The sequence below is a fragment of the Amphiprion ocellaris genome, chromosome 3, assembly GCF_022539595.1.
Source record: "Amphiprion ocellaris isolate individual 3 ecotype Okinawa chromosome 3, ASM2253959v1, whole genome shotgun sequence".
NCBI classification, from domain to species: domain Eukaryota; kingdom Metazoa; phylum Chordata; class Actinopteri; family Pomacentridae; genus Amphiprion; species Amphiprion ocellaris.
The window spans coordinates 29,289,782-29,312,987 of NC_072768.1; the positions used below are offsets into that span (position 1 = coordinate 29,289,782).

Sequence of the window (23,206 nt, forward strand, 5' to 3'; positions counted from 1 at the left end):
CCATTCTGTTTCATCAGCTGAGTCCACCTCCCTTACCTTTTCTCTTTTGTCCCTCTCCAGTTGTGTCTCAGTGCCAGCAGCTCTCTAGCCTGATGCACTTGGCAGCCAGCCATGGTCTGAAGACAGTGGCGTTGTTCCTCCTGCAGCAGCCAGGAGGGAAGGAGGCACTGAAGAGAACTAACACTCAGGGTCAAACTCCAGCATGTCTAGCAAAGACCAGAGGACACCAGTTGCTGGTGGAGCTATTCACACAGTGAGTATTGAGTATATATTATAGATACCGCAGTTTCTATAATATAAAACATTGAGCATGTTTTCCTGAATAAATCTGTGAGCGTAGAGGAATATTTTTGGATTTATTTTTGAAATGACTGTAAAATATCGTTTGAAGTGTCTGTGGACTACCTCTGCTGTATGTACACTCAGGTCGACTGAAGGAGTTTATACTAGTGAAGAGGTGCTTCCAATTGTTCAGTGCCTGGTTAATTTGTCATTTTAACTATAGAATATACATCTAAAATATCTGTCCTCTAATCAGGATAATAGTAACACTGAGAATATTGAGTGTCAAAAGTTCATGACTGCATCAAAAATCATGTAGAAATGATGTAAGGTGATTTCTGGTTGTTTTTGTGTGTGTTAAATGGGATGTGTGTCATCTCTGCAGGCTCACAGCACGGTAGTGGTTTTGCTGTCTGTCTTGATGCTACTGCATCTCCCAACAGGCAGCAGAAGGTCCCTCTGTGACAACATGAGGTCTCTTTCACTATATAACCTGATTGACAGGACACAATCTCATACGGGAACAAAAATTAAAACTTAATTAAATTAGCAGATGCCTATAGATTACACAAGAGAGAGTCACGTCTCCCAGATTTACCACTAGGAGAAAATATAGTGTCTCACACATCTTTTTGCTGGCACACTTCCAGCTGTACATGGAAAGTAATGTATACAAATACTAGCACCAACTCGCAGTAACTGTTTCATTGAAAAGCTCAACACAAAAAACATGTCATTGTTAAAACTGGATCCTTCTTGCCTTCATTTTGATAACTGAAAAGTTTCTCACCAAGCCAAATCTATATCTGTGGAACTTTTAGATCTGTTAATATGTGGGTGGGCTAAGGAGTTGCAATGTAGCAGTGGATACAGTTAGTCATAGACTGACAAGATTGAAGCCTCTCAGTGTTCCTCCTCTTCTACCCTCCCTTCATTAGACTCATTCCAGGTGAACTGCATCTCACCTTAAAAGTGGCTGAGAGCAGCAGCAGGGGAGGAGTTGAGGAGTTGAAGGTCTACAGTCAACATGAACGGTTTCCAGCATCCTTCAGTCTGTACAGGAACACAGAAACAAACTGTTATTAAAATGTTCTCTGACAAATTTATGAATTCTACATAATTTTAATTACAACAAAGCAGTCTCCAAAATGCTATACAGGTGATCTGTGATGTCTGTCCATTGTTTTACATAAATTCTTTAAATCAGCATCAGATCAGTTTGGCACTGTACATAAACCAGGAGACCAAACCTGTCCCTCTCAAACTACCTAAATAAAGAGAAAACACTGATAAGAGGTAAATACAATAGTAAGTAATACAGAACAACAGCTTTTTTTTACTGGTCCATCAGATATTCAGATGGTCAGTGCACAGATGTTATTTTAACAGTGCTCACATCCCTTAGCAGAAATATTGGTATTGCTAAGTACTTGAAGAATGAAATCAGTCCAGTGTTTATTTACCAGAACTACATGTTGTCTGCAGTTTATTGTGTGTGATCTGAATGTGCTCAGCTTCTCTGACTAGCAAACATCAACCAAACACATGTAGAATCAACCTTCAACATTAATATGCATTATACTAAAATCTCTGTAAACCAACTAAAATGAAAAGTTTCTATCAAACATCACATTGTTCAGTCAACATCTAGACCAATCAGCTGTTAGATCAGGTGGGAGCCAGACATTTCCCATTATGCCCTGAGGCTATGCAGTTGCTGGAGAGTGAATACATCAACTGGCTCTAAAAACTGCAGCATGTTGATCTCACAGTATTATAGCTGCTTACGTTTGGACAATGTCAGAGCAAGTTGGACATAACCAGCAAGCATTGTGCAGTGATTGCCAGTGGTCGAATCTGCACTGATCTGACTCACCTCTAACAAACCTAATGTTTTCTCCTTTTCATCTCATACTAATCATGTCATGCTAACTCTTCCCATCTGATGAGTGAAAAAAGGGATGGAGGAGAAGGACAGATGAATGGAAAGAGGTCGGTCATCTTTGACAGTTCATCTAGGAATGTGAAGGATTTAACACTCATCACCCTAGCATAAAACAGAAGTCTTACCTCTGTGAGCCGGCTACTTTACAACTTCTCATGCTTCTCTGCTCACCGCACAGTTCTCAAAGTGCTGAGCATTTAGTGTATATAAAAAGCTTTCGTAAGAGAGAGTATAAGCTAATTGGATGAAGCTCTACTAATCAGTACTTGCAATTGATCTGTCGTGTTGTTTTAAGCTGTTTGCAGATGCTTGCTGCAATGCTCGAGAAAGTGATGGAAAAAGTGTCTTCAGTATTTTCTGGAGGTGAATTGTGGGTCTGTTGTGGAAATGAGTCAAAAATGAGACGGTATACTCCTAATACATAACCCACACCTAAAATAATCCCATTGTCCCACCTTCAGTGACTCATGGTATTTTAAAGGTATGTGTTCTCCAGACCATGAAGAGAAAACAGCCAACAAACATATGCTGAATTGTGCTGACATGTGAGGCAACAGTTACGAATTAATAATTATTTTACCTATATCTATTAATGTCACAAAGGACTGTTCATGTCTATAGCTTTGAGTCCCTGCCATGGCTCAGGCTTTTGCAACTGAACTTCTGAGAACAAAGGCCGAATACCAATCTCCACCCTAAGGACAAGGCATTAAACCCTCACTGACTCACTGCTGTGTTCAACTGCAATACTTGAGTGTCTGAGTTCATGAGGTATATGCCCAATTCTATTCCAGCCCCTACAACCGCTCCCTACATATGCTCTCTCCATTTGTGCTTTCACACCAAGCATTCACCACATTAAGTGACATTCCAAACCACTCAGTATTAGGGGAGTGGGTTATATAGCCATTCGACAGGCCCACTAACTGCACTCTTCACAAGGTCAGCACTTGTTTTGTGTCCGGAATGAACTAACTCCACACATCTAAAAAGATGAGTTCTGTGTATTTATTTCAGAAGTACAGCCTCAGAAATGAATAATATCAAATGGCTGTAGTGAAACTGTTTTAAGAGGTTATTGGCAGGGGTTCATGTTTAAAGCCAGTTGGGTTTAACTGTCTCTCAACAGTACTGAGGCTGGTAACAAGGCATCAGCTAGTTGAAGTTTTGCTGTTAATATTTTGATAATCCGATGCAGTCATTGTCAAGTATGATGTAGTTTTGATATGAACCAAGGGCTGCACAGTGGGGTAGTGGTTAGCACTTTCGCCTTGCAGCAAGAAGGTCCCTGGTTCGCGTCCCGGCTTTCCCGGGATCTTTCTGCATGGAGTTTGCATGTTCTCCCTGTGCATGCGTGGGTTTTCTCCGGGTACTCCGGCTTCCTCCCACAGTCCAAAAATATGCTGAGGTTAATTGATTATTCTAAATTGCCCGTAGGTGTGAATGTGAGAGTGATTGTTTGTCTCTGTATGTAGCCCTGCGACAGACTGGCGACCTGTCTAGGGTGTCCCCTGCCTTCGCCCGAGTCAGCTGGGATAGACTCCAGCACCCCCGCGACCCTAGTGAGGATTAAGCGGTGTATAGATAATGGATGGATGGATGGATGATATGAACCATGAAGCGGATGTTGATTATTTGGAGAAAGCTTTAATGATGCCGGAAACTAAGCAGTTCATTCTGAACAGGGACATTTTGAACAGAGACTGCACAAGTGAGCGTGATTTACATGGATATGTGAGTGTGTGACGCTGACCTCTCCATGTTTTCATGCATTGCTCAAATAGATGGAATGTGTCATTGCAGGTATGAGACATTCTCAGATGTCCAAGTAGAAGCAGAAGAAAAGCTACACTTTTATCCAGGAGGTCGAGTGTTTCAGCACCATGAAAATCTCGGTACCTACACCTTAACATTCTCCAGCCTCCTTCAGAGGGAGAGGACGGCAGAGGAAGACAGCAGTGGCGGCTGCGTTTTACAGAAGATGGTGAAGGAGCTGAGGAGACTTATTCGTCTTCACAGAGTCCCAAAGGTGAGTAGACAGCATTTGAGTGTGATGACATTTCTGCAGGGATGGAGCCCAAGAGTAGACATGCCCCCCACAGACTGAAGGCTGATCCCCCTCTGACCAACCCACATAAACAGTGGTTAAGCCCGATAACACATACCCATAGACATGGAGGTATGTCCTAACTGTAATTTATGTACAATGTGCTGTTTAAATTGTAAAATGAACAATTAGAAAAGCGTAACTTGGAACGACCATTACATTTTTTTCAATCAAGGGTTACATAAAGAAGTTCATTTAAACCAGTCCTAATGGTGTATTCCTATTGAAAAAGGCAGTCATTTATGCATACGTCAAGCTAAGCTTCTCACTTAATATCTGCAGTGTCTACAAATTAGAAGCTAAGCTAGGAAGCTGTTCACAGAGAAGCAGGTAATCTCCACTCAGTTACTCGAGCATAGCAGCTTAGATAGGTATATGGCCAAAAACTGCTTTGACAATGAGGTGTTCTAATAACAAATTTTATTAAAACAATGACTGATTTTATCCACATGGGCTTTATTCTTTAACTAAAGCATTTAAATGTTAACATTGCAGTTGGTCGTGTGCATTTAATCATGAGAAGCCACAAAGTGATCATAATTTATATTTGTTTAATATTATAGCCTTAATAATGCATTAACTATTGTGACTGAATGTAATACTTTTTCTTCTTCACTGACTGAGCAAGTACCTCCCTGGCTGCACATGCACTCTGATGACTAGGTGCGTCGAGTCAGGACCTCTCCTTCTCCAACAGCTACTTCCTCTCTTTTCTAGTTTTTTTATTATTATTATTGTTTTAATAATCAGCTATATCTTTGGAACATGGTAATAGCTGAATGGATTGTTTCAAGCATCAGGCAGGGAGACCGACTGACCCAGTGAAGAGGAAAAAGCACTACTTTCAACCACAGTGGCTAGCACGGGTGTTGTTTGTGCTGACCAGAGGGTTGACATAATAGCATAATAATCAGCATGCACTTGCACAAGTGCAGACTTTGAGCTCACACACTCCCAAAAAAGCAGTTGCTTATGCAACCATTTTGGTGTTTTGCAGCCAGACAATGACAGCCAAATAAGACACAAATTCTAAATATAAAAAAATTGAACCTTTTTTTTGAACCATTTCAATTGCATATAGCTTCATGCATTTACTTAGTTTTTTATCTGAAAGCAATATAATGCACCTCATCTGTTAAAGTGTATAATAAAATGTTCCTTAATCTTTTTTAGGAATGTTTGTCACTAATGTCACTAGTGTAGGAATGCTTGTGGCTAGCAGAGTCAGTTACATACACAATGAGTCACTGAGGTAGGAATGTAACTTACTTGAGTGGGTGTCTCGCCTCGTAGAGTGATAAGGAAGAGATTCTGCAAGTCTCTGTTTCTACTGCCAGCCTATCAAAGCCGGCTTTGACACATACATGGGCTCCTAAACCTTTCAGCAGTCTCATTTGTACTGTCTGCTGTTACACCCACATTTCCATGGACCATCTTCTCTGGTAATTTTGTTCAATACAATACAAGCAGTGTTTAACTGCTAGTGATTAAGGCAGAATGCGGCCTGACATTTTTCCATCAGCTGTTCATTTGCATTTATCTTCTTCTTGCAGGATAAGTCAGATTTTGCACCAACTCATGTCCCCATCAATAAAGAAGTAATCTGCTCTGCCTGTGGGCTGCAGTCTTGCTGTAATGGTCAACAAGACATAGGCAACACAGACAACTGTAGTGCAAAACCACAGGAACAGGGAAGTGCCCCCTCATTGGAGGAGAGAACACAAGGGGAGGACTCAACTGTTGTCACTCACACTAGTGGATGTCTTTGTCAGAGCCAGGAAGCTGCGAGAGAACAGAAAGGTACGCCAGCTGCCAATTCCCATCCTGGCCAGAAGAAGAAAAACAAAAAGAAAACTACCAAAGCCACAAGAAGTGCAACAGAACCTCAAGGAAATAACACACGCGCCCCAGAGGCGAGTAGAAGAACTGCACAGAAGTCTACCAAGACAACCAGAAGTGCAACTGTTTCACCGAGGGAACAAGCGGTGGCATTTCTGATTGGTGACAGTGGAGCAACAAAAAATCAGTGTAGCCCCGGAACACAAGAGACTCTTTTAGCTGTAAAGCCAGTGTTGGTGCCAAGTGGTGATGGAAAGTGTGCTGGCAGGAAGGCCGTTGCCTTGCCTACAACCACCGTCACAGAAAAACAGGAAGGAGAGAAGTGGGAAGTTGAGCTGCTGATGTGTGAGCGAATGATAGAGACAGGAACAGAGATACAGACAGAGCAGAGAGGCACACAGAGCCTCAAAGCAGAAGAAGCTCTGGAATCAGCTGCAGAGAGGACAGGTATGTTTCACAGTGTGTTGAAAGACATACCCAGTGTTAGAGTCATGCAGTCCATGAATAGGAATATAGCATCCTCTTTTTATTTCAAAATAATTTTTACCCCAAGGCAACATATAGCAAGATATACAATATGAAGGACACATTTTCTTTTTTCTATATCGCTGACCAGAGGTTCTACCATTTTGTATCTACTGTTAGTAGTCTGATTATATTCATTGAATGGGCAGAGAGAAGAGAAAGTAAATGTTCACCGAGGTGTTTTTTGCGGTTGTATGATTGTTGAACTGTTATATCCAAAGGGAATTTAGTTTGCATTGTGGGTTTAACATAGGAATCACTTGTTCAGAATATCAATTTAGTTGTGCCATCTTCAGGCATGATCAAAACAAAAATAAATAAACAAAAAGTGAAAAGTCACTACATTCATAACTGCAAAGAAATTTCGGCAAGCAAATATGCTGAGTTGTAGAGTAACTCATGGAAATAAATATCGCATTACTTTCCAGTCATTTAAACCAAACTAAAAGGGTGTTTTCCTTGCCACTGTCGCCTTTTGGCTTGCTCTGGGGGTCAGGCATATGGGTTCTGTAAAGCGTCTCGAGACAATTTGACTGTAATTGGCGCTATATAAATAAAACTGAATTGAATTGAATTAAATGCAAGCTTAAATCCACTCTAATTGATTTAGGGGGATACTTGGATTTAGTGCACCAAACATCTACACAAGAATGTAACCTAGTATCACCTTTAAAGCAAACAGTTATTTCCACCTCAGAGTTATCTATCATTTGAAGTGATGTTTGATTATCCCAGTGTTTGCTCTGCTTTTGGTCAATACCAGCTCCTGAGCAAAATATTTGTGCCTCATCTGCTAAATGATTGAACATATTCAGCAGCTAATCTCTGACTGCATGCATCTGCTGTTTGCTGCAGAGCAGGTAGTGTACAGTGTTGTTTTTTTAAGCATCTGCTTGCTGATCTTAGAAACAAAGTGAAGGAGAAAGCAGTAACCAAACCAAAGTAGTGAAATTGTCTAGTGTAAAGCCAAAACAGTGAGCTAAAAGATCCTAACATTCTACAGAGCTGAGGGGAACTGCAGAGCATGCTATGGTTCTCTGTGGGCTTGTCACTAACATGCTAAAACATAAATAACATCACCAGCAGTCAGTCAACAAGGTTGGAAACATTCAATTTAGTCAATCTTATTTATAAGAGAAAATTACGGTTCACAATTAAACAGTTTCCCAAAGTTAGATATCACCACACCCATGTTGAGAATCAAGTGGTGATTGGCAGTTCTTCTTTCAAGAAGAAAAACAGCTTTATTTTGGAGTCTTAATCTAATCTTGTCTCCTTTCAGTATTCATGGGTCAGGAACAATCCCATGATCCCCAACAAGACCAGTCAGACACAGACAAACCAAGCCAACCTCACCCCATCAACAAAGGTCCTCAGTCTGGCACAAGGACTAGCCCCAGATCCCCAGATGTAGAAGGGACACACAGAAGAGTGCTATGGCGCGATGGAGGCTGGATTGGAAGCAGAATGGGATCATTTCCAGAACCAGTAGGAAAAACTGTTTGGTATCAGGGTGAAAACTTAGATCAGGGTGCCAATGAAGACTCCATCAGAAAAGAAGCGAACTCCCAGTCAGTTTGGTATGACACTGACATAGTGGATGAGCAAAAACATGGACAGCTGGAGGGGATGAGAGAGCAGAGAGAATGTGATTTGAGCTCACCCCAAGCTTCAGGTGTTACTTCTCACCAGCAATTAGAACAGGGTCTAAATTTTCATCAGCTGTCTGCAGCTCTTAGCCACCAACATGCTGCTGGAACACAGCCAGCACTGTCACATGGGCTAGACGGACAAAGACAGGAAGCTCACAGATCACAGCGAGAGGAGGAAGTTAGGTCAGATTGGAAGGAGGAACGAGTGGAGGGATGCAGAGAAGACGTCTGTAACCGAGAGACTACTAACAGCAGAAAGAGTTCTGAAACGGCACACATTACAGAGGGAGGAGATGAAAAACCAGAGCGTGAAGAGGGAGGAGCAAAGGGCAAAAAAAAGAGGAGAAAGAAGAGGGGGAAGAAAGGAAATGCAGAAGCCAAACTTACTTCAAGTTCCAGTGTAGAATCTCAGAGTCAGATAGAGATACAGACACACAGAGAACAAGTGACAAACCTCAACGCTCAGGTTGGGACAGAGTCAGTTTTCAAGGCAGACATCCAGCCTGTCATTGCTTCTGGGCCAACCCAACGGGAAGAAGCTGAAAAGGATGCCATGCACCTTCCCAGGCGGACGGAGGTGCAGACCAGACCGGACAGTGACATTACAAACTCTGTTTGTAGCTTTACTACTAAACTGCTCAGTCATACAGATGACATGGAAACTGATTTGACTGAAACTCCAGCTTCACAGACAGTTGAAACAAAGGAATTATCAGAAGATAAGAACGTGAACTTTCATGGACCTGATTACTATAACCCAGATTCCACCACTATTGTGTCAGAAGTCATTGAAACAGACATCAGAAAGGTAGACACAGAAAAGGTGTCAACTGTGCCACCAATGGCAATGGAATTACTTGACCCTACAGAGCAGGAATCAAAGGGGCCTGCTAGTGTGGTCCAACAAACCGTGGATAATGCGGAGTCCAAAGCATTGTCAGAAAACGAGGATCTGGCAGTTGCTGGTAAAGCTACAGCGTCAGTGAACCAAAGAGGTCTGGTACAATCTTACTGTCCAAAGGAACTACCTGTCATGCATCCAGACCCAACAGAGCTCACAGTGGACTTGTTTCTTCTGGAATTTCCTGAACAGAAAACTCTACAGTCTGTAGATCTCAGGGGAAGACCAGTAGGATTTCTTGAATCTGTGCATCTGCCATTTGAATACAGAGCGGATGCTTCACCTCTTCAAATACGGGAAGGAAATGCTGACACAACTGCAAGGAAATATTTAGAGCATTGTTTGGCCTCTGAGATGCTGAGAGATCAGCCACACAATGAGGAAAAGAGAAATGAGCTGTGGGTGGGTGAAGAGGAAGCGGGTAAGGCAAGAAGTGGGGAGAGGAAGAGTGAAGAAAATGACAGTAGGATGGTGCATGACAAAGAATTATGTTATACAGAGAGGAGAAAACAAGTGAAGCATAAGGAATTTCTTTCCTTAGACAGCGAAAAAGAACAGAAATGTGAAGAAGACCTGGTTGCCACAGCAGTAGCAGTTGTAACAGTAGCTATAGCATCAGCTGTGACTAAGATAGAACTGAGCCAAAATCTAGTCAACAGTCAGTCAGAGAGTCAAGAGGCAGCGAATGGCTCGCCATTAGAGAAGGACAGAAACATAGCAAGCAGTGCAATAAAGCAGATGGCAAGTGATGTACTCAACACTGTTGATACCACACAGATGACTGCAAAGTTTCTAAACAAAGACAGTTGCCCACTGATAGCAGTGTCTCCAGCTGAGACAGAACATTCACATGTGGAACTTCTTAATCAAAGCAGCTCCAAAGAAGAAGCTAACATTCAAATATCAGAGAAGTCTGATTTTGTAGAGTTACTGTGTACAACAGAGACAGAAAAGTTACCAGCAGCACTGCTGAATAGCAAAGATCAGCCTAAGCTTGACCTGTCACCACTCGGAGATGCTCCTAGTTTACCGCAATGGGATGAAGAGACAATTCGAACAGAAACTACACTAAACAACCTTTTTGCATGTTCACTGCCCAAAGAAGGTAGCCTTTTACATGTCTGTACAGAACCATTGACAGAGGAAACCAAAATGACTGCAGCTGAGGTAGACAGCAATGCTTACACACAGACAGACATATTGCTGCATAAAGAAAGTCAACACCACTGTCCTGTGATCGATACAGGACAGGATCCAGTTAATGCTGTTTGTGAGGAGAGCCTCACACTAATGGAGCTTAGAGATTCCAAAGATCAAACTGTCTGTCCAAAAGAGGGAGATGGACAGCAGTTGGATTCACATGATACATATGGTGGTTGCCTTGTAGAATGGTGTGAGACAGAAGGGCAGACAAACTCAGCATGTATAGCAGAGGAAAGTGGCACGTCAGACACACACTGTCACGCCAAAGAGCATGAAAGCCATCTACAGCTGATGAGAACACCATGTGAAGGAGACATTACCCCTTTGCCTTTTTGCAGTTCAATACTTTCTGTTACCTCTAGTGACTTAGCATACATGGTTAATCCCATTCCAGAGGAACCAAGCACCCTTGTGAATGTGGAAACAGGTCAAATCATGTCATCTGCAAACACAAAACTTGTCAATGTTAAAACTTGCAGTGCTTCAAATCAAGGAAAAGATCCCGAGTGTGTTGCTGTGGATGATAAAGATAATGTGTTTAAGGGGGTGGATAAAGACTCTGACACACAAGATACTGTGGATGGATGGAAGGAGAGAAAAAGGAATAGGATGAAAAGAGAAATGGAATCAAAGCAATCAAAGATGGTCACAGCGGAGGACACATTCCAGACTGGTAACTAACTTTTTAAAAATCTACAACTATTCTACCTCCATATCGTGTATTTTTCTTCTTATCCCTAAACATATCAAGTGCAACCCTCTTCATTTTTACTTCATTCTGTCTTTGGTCTCTGTCCTTCTTTAAGTTGCTATTCACTATTATTTATCTGACTTACACCGACCTCTTGTTTTGTTTAACCTATCTAGTTATGGAAAATACTGTGTAATTTCAGACAAATGGGACTATTTAAACTCAAAGTTTACTTTCTATGATACAGCATAAGTTTTGACCAATCAGTATTACATACACCACCGTTCAAAAGTTTGGGGTCACTTAGAAATGACCTTATTTTTGAAAGAAAAGCATTTTTTTTCAATGAAGATGACATTAAATGAATCAGAAATACAGTTTAGAAATTGTTAATGTGGGAAATGAGTATTCTAGCTGGAAATAGCTGATTTTCAATGGAATATCTGTATATAGGTACAGAAGCCCATTTCCAGCAACCATTGCTCCTGTTTTCTAATGGTACAGTGCGTTAGCTAATTGTGTTGAAAGGCTAATTAATGATTGGAAAACCCTTGTGCAATTATGTTGAAAATCCTGTTTGCATGTCTTTTGTGAAACTTTTACTTCTGCCTTGTATCATAACTTACCTATTAGACTAATTTTAGCATACATTAAATCATCTTGATACACCCGGATACATCATCAGTAATGTTTCCTGCAGTAATTGGGTGTTTCAGCTTTTTTCAACATCACACACCATCAACCAGGCAACCCAGCCCTAGCTTGTGTCCAGGTAGTACTAACCACCCACTTATATCAGTTACAAAACACATTGACAGAGCTGTCAGAATACAGTAATAATATGACTTATGCAGAGTTGAAAAGTACTAGATTAATGTCAGAAACAACAATCTTTCTTAGGTTTCGCTGAATGTAGTTTGGGATTCTGCAGAAACATTAATACACCTGCTGAAGTCCTGTTTATTGCATCAACTCATGTCAGATTCATTCCATTGCCTTAAATATATACCTGCAGAATCATACAGCACCAGACACTAACTGCTTCTTTGAATTGAGAGTAATGTGTGTAAATATTGTTCTGTGTTCTTCTACACAAACGACAGATCAGCTGTGTATGTGTGTCTGTGTGACAACTGTTGATCTAAATCGACTGTTTGTATTAGGCACAGTATCCAAGCAACATATGCTGATGTCATCAATGCTTAACAGTTGACAGTGAAACTAGAGGTGTGCCAAGATATGCTTATTCTTGTGAGGTGCTAGTGTTACCCACTAAACCAGTGCAGCAGCAGACATCAGGATGTGACAGCAGATCAGTCAATGAGACAACTATTAAGATGACAGAGAGATCTTTACTCTGTAAAAAAGGAACACGCGTCTGTGGTAACATTTGCTGTAGTTGGAGTAGAAGCTGCTCTGAAGTTCTGTTCTTACCTGAAGCATTTTCAAACAGGACTATAAACAAGAGCCTTAGAACAGGAGAGGAAGAGGAGTCTTTGATGGCTCTTTGCAATTTGCTGACAGTTGCTCTGGATGGTACTCTTTATGGGTGTTCTGCCACTCTACTTATCTATCCACTTAACTTTGGCCAAAATCCAAATCACATTTTTTTGGATTCAGTCCTGAGATCTAAGTCTCTGCTTTGTCTTTCAAATTTGAAGTCTGTTTTTTGACACTGGGGTCTCTCATCTCAGTCAGAGAACCATAGATATTTTTATTCTTTTATTTTCAGTCACTGACAACACAAGTTGACATAAATTTTATACATTTTAAACAAGTTTTTCTCAATAATATAGTAAAGTGAGCTTTGTAGCCTCACTTCACACCAATGTCACTAATGAACCGTGACAAAAACTAAAACCCTAGTCAGAGTTAACAGGTATCAAGAAGGTGGTTATAAACTGAAACTCAGACTTTCTGCTTCAAATTCATATTAAAGAGGGTGTTTAATGCATTGTGCAACACTTCTTGTGCACCAAATGACACGATCATGCGCAGCTGCTTCAGTCAACAGGCTCTTACAGAGCTACAAAGAATAGAAACATTTATAACAGTAAAAAGCACTGCTACTGCAAATGAGTCAGTAGTGTCAGTAGGTCCAGCACTGTCTCATAATGAAGGATATTACTTTATTTTTCTTGCTAAATCAAAGTGAAGTTAATTTTTCTGATTAAATATTTTTGTAATAAATGCCAATAGAATAATCAATTTTCTAATCTGTTTTCTATCAGCTCCAGTACCAGCATGCAAATGAAACAAACATATAAACATATTAATGCAATTTCTGCATGACCAGCTGAATACACATCAGGTTCCCATAGCAACAAGATATATACACACTTTAGGCTTAACATAGTTCACTAACCCACTAATCTTGTTTCATAGTACAGCCCTCAGGTTTCTGTATCCAGATTTTTATTTAGCTATTTTATAGCTTCAGAGATTCTCTCCCAAAAGAACCACAGGCATTACATTCATTGTACATCCAATTATTGGTCTATCTTTTCTTACCAAACCTCGTCATTGCAGTCATGTATTATATTCACCGGCCCATCATGTCAGCCACACTTTGACTAATACAGCAGTGATCATGTGGTTTTTAACTTGTTTGTCGTGATGCATTTTTGTCTTGTCTTATTTATGGATAATAGTGTAGCTAATGAAGGCAATTGTCATCCTTGACATTAATGAAATGTGCAATAACTTGATGTCATAATGAACTCTTCTGTCCTCTGCAGAAGCAGAACCATTTCCAGCAGCAGAAGTAGCAGAGAGAGACTTGGAAAGCACACACACACTGCAGGTGAGTTTGTTAAAAATGGTGAAAGTGAGATGTGATTCATGGATGGTGCAGTTGGCTGTTCACACAACTAGACACAAAAGTAAATGTGTTGAGATTGAAAACAGGGCTGGTGAGGAGTTCAAGTCCTACTTTCTTCTCTAAATGCACCAGATGAGTGACTATGTGAAGCAACTGACCAGATGTGATTAAGTTTCCAAAATTGTTGACCCTGTTGTGTGTGCTGTACCACATGTTACCAATGTAGGAAAAATGGTGGCTCAGCATACTTTACATATTCTATTTACATTTTTAAATACTCTCCATACGTGTCTCATGTCTGCTCTGTGGAAACACAGCCTGCAATTCAGTCAGAAAGTCCCTGAATCAAGTGACTGCTGATCACAGCTGAATTACTCATGGCTGCTCAGCAGAGCAACGGAACATGGAATTTAGTTTCTTACAGGAGCTGCTGAAAGCTGTTTATTTTGATTGAATTTTTAAAATTGACATACATCTTGTGACCTTGATAAAATACCATAACTTTAGGCTTAGATTTGGGTAATTTTTACCAAGACAACCTAATGTCAAACGTCATTAGTCCAAGGACTGTAGGAAACTTGAAAAGCCAATGATTCTTTTTGCAGTTTCTGGCTCTGGCTTTTTTTTTTTTTTTCAAACTCGTAGGTCTGATGATGCAACCTGTACACCCACTACTACAGGTCGTATGATGTTGGTGATGTTAGTGGGTCACAGTCTTGATGCAGTTATTGCAAGTAAAGATTTGCAACTAAATATTGTCTTATTCACTTTAATCTATTTTAAGTCTATCCGCCGTTCATACTTTTGCACATCTAGAAATGTGGTGTTCAGTTACAAATAATGCTATCTTCTAAGGTGTATCAGATCCAGATGTAAATACCTGTGTTACGGATCGAAGACTGGAACTCGCGTGCAGGCAATCATACATGGCAGGCAGATGTAAAACAATAATCACAAACTTATTTACACGTCAGATAATGACAGATAAACAAAAGAACCACAAATATGGCTCTGAACTACAACCAGAAGTACTGCACTATTCATGAATCTAATATACTCTGAGGCAGGAGTGACGGAGTCCCCAGCGAGCTGGCGGGAATACACTAGATAAATCCACTACACAGGAAGCACCACCGCTAAACAGCGTGCACATTTAAATGGCAGCAGGCTGAAGACAAAATGACTGAACCACAGTCAAAACACATTAACAACACTGCACAGAATACTAAAGTGATCTCAGAGAACGAGCGGGGTATCTTAGCTGCGAGTGACAGGCAGGGAATGGGGCATAGAGGCTGTGGTTGGCGTATGGCGTGGCTGCTGGACAGGTGCCGCAGACAGAGGAGGGTGACCGGTGAGTGTGGGCATCCAGCCAGGGAGACAGGGAAGCAAAGGTGTCCAGGAAACTTGCAGTGTACCAGAAGCAGGTGGAGATGGAGGCAGGAATCCAGAACAGCTGGCAGGTGATCCAGGACTATAAGGCAAAGAACAGGAATTCAACAAAAGCAGGAGTCAGAGGAACTAGACTTGGACGAGAGTCGGAACTAACAGGAAATTGTTCAGTGGTTTGGTGCCAAGTAGTGTGCAGAGTCTGGTTTTATGGAGCAGAGGAGTAATCATCGTCATCGTCATCACCTGTCAGCCGCCAGTTCCTGATGAGCTGAGTGGCAGCACCTGCCTGCATTGCCACACCACACGTCCACACCCACCTGAGGAGAAAAAGAAGGGAGGGGTAAGAGAGAGAGGCAGCTCCACCTAGGAGCCTGACATGGAGGGTGTCACAACCTGGAAATTAAAGCTGAAATGTTGATCTCTTGTCATAGTTTGATGTCAAACCCAAATGTTTTCAGTCTACAGCAAAAATAAAAGAATTGGCCTCACTGTTCCAATAATGTTGGAGCGGAGTGTAGCTCTACAGACATTTCCATGGTCTCCAAGCCCTTGGAGGTTAGATCAGGTCATGCTATGACAAGGTCACCTCTGACATCATATAAGTCATTTTTTTAATGTCTCCTACTGACGCAGTAGTTGGTCTTCTGGACCTGCAGTCATATTACGAGACATGGGAACCCTGAGACCTAGACCTGGGGTGCATGATGTTATGTCAAACACAGGGGAGGAAGGAAAAGGGAGGTGAAAATAACAGAAAAGTGCAGATTCAATGACAGAGGTTATTTTATTTTGAAATGCTCTTTCATGGAATACTGATGGCTTGTAGACAAGACAAACTAATGTTTGAAAATTCAAAAAAATCCATTGCAAGCCTTATGTCAGCTTGAGATGTTCAACTCACTTGCTGATTTAGTGTGTTTAAGCTGTGGTTATTATACGTCTGTCAATGTTAAATGACTGGCTGCAGAATTTTAGAGGTAGAACTACCTTGAAAAGGTGGTTGAAATATGAAATGAAAGATGCTTGTTTGTCTGTCTCTAGTGGATCTTTGAAAATAGCCTAATGGGGTTGGTTTTCAGTATATGCATATTGGATCTGATTCTGCCAGAATGAACAGATTTTCTAAGCTCTGATACTATTTTTAATCTTACTGAACCTCATGTTGTATATGTTCATTAGAACAGAAATAAACACCTGGCGCAAAAATAAAAAGTAGAATTGGTTCAGTGAGACGTGATATGGGCCGTCATTATCTTATTGTAGATATATCATTATTAGCTCATCAGTGGCAGCAAGTGTCGATCTACAGGATGCACTAGGTTTAAGATCCTATAGAAACACTGTCTCCATCAAACAGCTTTTGACAAGTGGCTTTCCACACCATATGCATATAGACATACAAGCAGTAGTGCAAGTCATACAGCACCGTTAAAAAGTAATGGCCCCCCTACAGATATCTTCTATTTTTGCATATTTGTCACATTTAAATGTTTCTGATCATCAAACTAATTATAACATAATACAAACATAAATCAAGAAAACACAAAATGCAGTTTTGAAATCATGATTTAATCTAGTGAAGGAAAAAATACTGTCCAGCCCATCTTGAACTATGTGAAAAAGTAATTACTCCCTTAGCTACCAGTCTACCAAATGACCAAATTCATTTGGCAACTGGGTCCAGTTTCACTGGCCACACCCACATATGATGACTGCCAGGCTTGTTGAATCTAAACATCACTAAATAGAACCTGTCTGGTATTGTGAAGTAGCTAAAGGATTTCAAAAAGCAGCACATGATGCCACGTTCTAAAGAGATTCAACAACAGATGGGAAACAAAGTCATTGACATGTATCAGTCTGGAGGGTTACAAAGCTATTACTGAGGCTCTGGGACTCCAGAGAACCACAGTGAAGAACATTATCCACAAATGGAGAAAATTTGGAACAGTGGTGAAATTTTCCAAGGAGTAGGGATAGGTAGTGATATAGGTTTTCAATAAATCTTAAATAAGCTATAATTTGAAAACAACATTTTGTGTTTTGTGGGCTATCTCTGTCTAATATCAAATAAATATAAATATTAATTTGATGGTCTGCAATTTTTTAGTGTGAGAAATATGCAAAAATAGAAGATACCATGTTGTGTCTTTAAGATTGAATCTTCCATCAGTTTTACCGGTTGAATAAACTAATAGAATTTATTACCTATAGAGGATATACCAGTCAAAAGTTTGGACACACAGTCTCATTCAATGGTTTTTATTTAATTATTTTGTAGATTAATACTAAATACATCAAAACTCTAAAAGAATACTTATGGAATGCAGTATTAATATACAATCTAGAAAATAATACAAATAAATAATGATTATTGAATGAGAAGGTGTGTCCAAACGTTTGACTGGTAGTGTATGCACATACAGGTGAGTGACAAATTAATGGAAAAATCTGAACTTTTAAACCCTTCAGTGAGGGAGTCTTGTGACTGTTTCTCTGTTGGAGGTATTTTACTGGAAATGTTTGCATCCACTTGGCCCCTTTTGCCTTGAATATAAAATTAAAATTTCCGTATGACTAATGTGAACTTTTAAAGTGCACAGTGGACACACACCCACACAGTTCTGTTCATACTACAGTAGGTATGCATTAGTCTGCTAGTGGACAGTTGGGTCCCTCCTCATATTGAACACAGAAAAAACCCCAGTGCTGTTGTTGTTGTTGTTTCTCAAAGGCTGTGACTCTACTTTTTACATGGCATAGTCGCTAGTTATAGATTAGACTGTACCACTGTGTCAGTGATTCCTGAGGTGTGCCAAACACAGAATGTGGAAATAGCACAGAATTTCTGGAGATTTTCGAGCTTCCCACTGTGTTCGGACAATAGAGGCCATGTATAATTTAAAAAAGCTGCCCCAAAGTCCACAGCCACTACTTCAATTATGCCGCTGTCTGGATGTCCAAGAATCTCCTCATTCTGTACTCATATCAAATATTTGTTTTAAGCACCATTTGTTTTCCTGCAGCGCAGTCAGCAAGCTTGCAGTGTGGACACCTGGACAAATAAATTAGCCTTAATGCTGGCCTAACACCTTGTGTTAGTTTTTCCTTTAATTTGTCGACTGTTGATATGTTGTTGTGCAGGTGTACCCCAGGTGGACCTGAACCCAAACCTGTTACAACTCTGACAGTGTTGTTGTCTTAGTGCTCTCAGTACAGTGTTACTATGTGTGTCTGTGGGAGTTTAGTGGTGTTCCTGTATCCTTTGCTGCCTCTCTGTGGTCTGAGCAGGTATAAGTACTTCCAGATGTGTGTCTCGCTCTGCGTCACAAGTGGACGGTGTTCGGCTGTTGCTATGGTTTTGCTGTGTTTGTGTGCTGCTGATTGGTTACAGATGGGGCTGATTGTTTGCACTTATTGACTATAAGTTTGTGTTTGGTTCCAGTGAGTAACTGCATTTTGCACTTAAATTCACAAAGAACGCTTTTTATCAGATGAGGCTTCCACAGCATCTACACACAGACACACACACACACACACACACACACACACACACACACACACACACACACACACACACACACACACACACACACACACACACACACACACACACACACAGTGTACTGTGCTTTCTGTGAGGAATTTTGTCATGACAACATTAGCCTGCTTAGGGCCAAAAGTTAGTTTGTTTGGCCCCAGCTAACCCATAACACTGTACAGTGCATGACAGCTTTGTAGTCTTCCAAGGCAGACCCAAAGCATTATGGGAGCCACAGTTCAAAAGCAAAAATATATCTGTCCAAATAATAAGAATACAAAAAAACAGGGATGAAAATACACATGAAAATGAATATTTTGCAGTATATATACTTTGAATTCACCAGAAATTATCACAGCTCTTCTGTCACGCACACAATGACACTCTTCTGTGTCCATTCATATAGACACTTACAGAGAGCAACTCCTAATTTACATGAAAACAACTGCAGACTAACTTATTCGAAAAGTCAAACTATATGACGTTGTGCCAGTGGGAAAATACTGTATCAAAGGATAGTGAGAACTGTGCAGTAGCAAGTTACATCACTATGTATATCACTCAGTGATAGATAATAGCAGAAGATTTTTTGTTTACATGACAGTATCATGTGTTTACTTGACAATAATGTTGCTTTGGGCATGCAGGTGGATGTAGCATATAATTATCATACCACTGTTAAAAGAGTGTCACCAAAAATAATTCCATGCTGAGATGTTGCTTTTTTTCTTAACGTCACCTCAGCACGTGGCTGTGTAGCTCTTCATCTCATCCAGCAGCCAACTCCTCCTCTCCGTGGTTCCTGTGATGTGAGGGGGCAGCACAGACGTAGCAAATGGATGAGAGAGAGTTAGTTACAAAGTCAAACGCAGATGTGATGGGAGGAGTTAGTGACAGAGAGAGAGAGACAGAGAGGGAGGAATGGAAGCCCTGAAGGGAAAAGGAAGAGAGAGTGAAAAGCAGGGATGGAAGGAGGGGCCGCTGTTATGAACAGATGTGGGTGGAAAGACTCATTTTCCAAACAGCAGTGAGAAGGAAGCATATACGTAGACTTTTATGGATTACTCTCTGGACTGTGGACATGCAGGATTTTTTCTTCTTTTAATATTATAGTCAACACTTTTATCTTGGTTCAGTTTGAGTCTCTGGCATCAGAATTGAAATGAATATAGGGAGGTTTTTGGCACAGTTGTCTCTTCTTCTGTAGCTAATTACTGGTACAAAATGGTTAGTTTTAGATGATTTGCTGAGTTTTTTTTCATTTCTTTTCTCTTTGGTGGCAAGAAAAGCCTTTGTTGAACTTTTTTTTGGAAACTCCACCCTCAGCTGTTCATATTCTTTGCTGTTCTGACAGATTTGCTATTAAGAGAGAACAAGAGATGGTTGAAACTGATGTGATCACTGAGGTTTTACCTGAAGAATGGCTCTCAGTCAGTGTGTGAATTAACACATTGATCCTTAGCTACTGAGGGTGAAGTGCCACCATGTATGAGAGACACAGGCGGAGGTACAGCTTCTGTGCCAAAGGAGAGACCACTGTGGATGTGGTGTTGATTAAGGTAGGAGTGTGTGTGTGTGTGTGTGTGTATTGGTTCAAACCGGTGTTGTCATTCATTTCAGAGATTCATAGCTTTCACAGTATTGATTGCTTGACTATGTCTGATTAGAAATCTGATCTGATATGTTTTTTTTTGCTTGTTCTGTTTTCTTTTCCTGTGTTTGTTCTGTTGTCCTTTTGAATTGGATTTTGGAAACAAAACTTGGAAAAGTAATGTGACTATGTGCAGCACACAGATCAGATTTCATGTCAGATGGGTGTGTTTGTAAATATGAGCAGCTCGTACCAAATATGGGGACATCCAAAAATTCTTTAAACCATTTTTTTTTTCATTTTTAATGACATTTATGTGCACCACTGGCATAAATTATGTAGAATACAGCGGAGGGAACATTATGCAGCAGTCTGGGCATCTGCTCCCAGGAAAATTTAAGTGTCAAGTACTTAATTTCTTTCCTTCTGGTGAATTGCACCACTAGTACAAAGTACCAGCTTGTTAATCACGGTTAATCGCATTGTTATGCGTAAAATTAAATAATGAATTTAAAAGTAATGTATTCCAAACTTTAATTTTTAAAGTACTACTATCTGAACAAAAATACAGTAATACCTGGTTTGCAAACCCTTTAAACAAATAAAGTGCATTTTCACAGCAGTATTCCCTTCACATAGTAGCAGTTAAAATCTCTCTTGTAAATCTTAACTTTAACATTAATGTAATCTAATCAAATAAAACTAAAGCTATTTGTCACATTACAAGGGCATTAATGTTTTATCTGGTTTGTTATCACCCAGTACTGATCAACATTAAGCCCTCCTGCAGCGTTAATTAATCAATGCCCCGCCCTAATTTATATAAAAGGAAACACAAAATTGTCCAGGGTGTACACTGCCATTCTCCCTAAGTCAGCTGGGATAGGGTCCACCTCACTCATGATCATCAACAGGACAAAGCAGTGTAAAGATGATGGACAGATGGACCAAATGGCTTACAGTATAAATCAGAATATGTTTTGTATTTTAGATTCTTTAAAGTAGTCCCCTTTTGCTTTGATGACAGCTTTGCACACTCTTGACATTCTCTCAATCAGCTTCATGAGTTAGTCTCCTAGAATTCGTTTCCAACAATCTTGAAAGAGTTCCCAGAGATGCTGAAAATTTGTTCGCCCTTTTGCATTCACTCTGCGGTCCATCTCATCTCAAGCCATCTTGATTGGGTTTAGGTCAGGTGACTGTGGAGGTCAGGTCATCTGACGCAGCACTCCATCACTCCCCTTCTTGGTCAAATGCCCTTACACAGCCTGGAGGTGTGTTTAAGGTCATTGTCCTGTTGAAAAATAAATGATGGACCAACTAAAAACAAAGTGGAAAGTGGTAGCCATGCTGGTTCAATGTGCCTTCAATTTTGAATAAATCCCCAACAGTGTCACCAGCAAAGCTCCCCTACACCATCACACCTCCTCATCCATGCTTCACGGTGGGCACCATACATGAAGAGACCATTCATTCACCTTTCTGCATCGCATAAAGACACGGCGGGTGGAACCAAGGATCTCAAATTTGGACTCATCAGCCCAAAGCACAGATTTCCACTGGTCTAATGTCCATTCCTTGTGTTTCTTTGCCCAAACAATTCTCTTCTTGTTGTTGTTCATCCTCAATAGTGGCTTCTTTGCAGCAGTTCCACCATAACGGCCCGATTCACACAGTCTCCTCTGAACAGTTGATGTAGAGATGTGTCTGCTTCTAAAACTATGTGACATTTATCTGGGCTGTAATCAGAGGTACTGTTAATTTGCGATTTCTGGGGATAGTGACTCAAATGAACTTATCCTCAGCAACAGAGGTGACTCTGGGTCTTCCATTCCTGGAGAGGTCCTCATGTAATCCAGTTTAGTCAGAGCACTTGATGGTTTTTGCGACTACACTTGGGGATACATTCAAAGTTCTTGAAATTTTCCAGATTCACTGACGTTCAGTTCTTAAAGTAATGATATACTGTCGTTTCTCTTTACTGAGTTGAGTGGTTCTTGCCATACTATGGATTACAACAGTAGTCGAATAGGGCTATCCACTGTGTACTAACCCTTCCTCTGCACAACACAACTGATGGTCTCAAACACATTAAGAAGGCAAGAAATTCCACAAATTGACTCTTGACAAGGCACAGCTGTTAATTCAGAACCATTCCAGTAGACTACCTCATGAAGTTGATAGAGAGAATGTCAAGGATTTGCAAAGCTGTCATCAAAGCAAAAGTTTGCTACTTTGAATAATCTTAAATAAAAAACATATTCTGATTTGTTTTACGCTTTTTTGTTGACAGTATAATTCCATTTATGTTCTTTCATAGTTTCGATGCCTTTAGTATTAATCTATAATGTAGAAAATACTTTTAAAAATAATAATAACCACTGAATGAGAAAGTGTGTCCAAACTTTTGAGTAGTAGTGTACCTGCTTTCATGTTTTTCTTTGGGGGGGAAATGCACATATTCTAAATCTTAAGGAGGTGTATCTCCTGCATCCCCCAACATCAATGCCATGAAGTACAGTCTTTGAGTAGAGTAACTCCATGTGTGAGCTGAGCTTGTCATATGTTGTTATTTTCAGAAATACCATCTATACGTCAGTGATACTGCAGAAATATGCAAGCTTTTGATGGGCTTTTGGCCTGCATGTTTCCGGTTATCAGCACATAGTAAATATCTGTAAATGGACAGTTGGAGGAAAGTGTTGTGAGACAGTAG

General features: G+C 40.4%; 1 protein-coding gene across 6 annotated transcripts in view; it reads left to right on the top strand.

The window, feature by feature from the left end:
* The window catches only part of LOC111581999 (A-kinase anchor protein 13-like), a 119,850-nt gene that overhangs the window by 43,863 nt on the left and 52,781 nt on the right, over positions 1–23,206 (top strand). For all 6 annotated transcript variants that reach the window (XM_035957334.2, XM_035957336.2, XM_035957335.2 and 3 more), the window contains exons 7-11: positions 61–253; positions 4,031–4,256; positions 5,888–6,620; positions 7,981–11,127; positions 13,884–13,948. In XM_035957334.2, the coding sequence (XP_035813227.2) occupies positions 61–253; positions 4,031–4,256; positions 5,888–6,620; positions 7,981–11,127; positions 13,884–13,948 (4,364 nt within the window). The remainder of the gene's footprint in view (positions 1–60; positions 254–4,030; positions 4,257–5,887; positions 6,621–7,980; positions 11,128–13,883; positions 13,949–23,206) is intronic.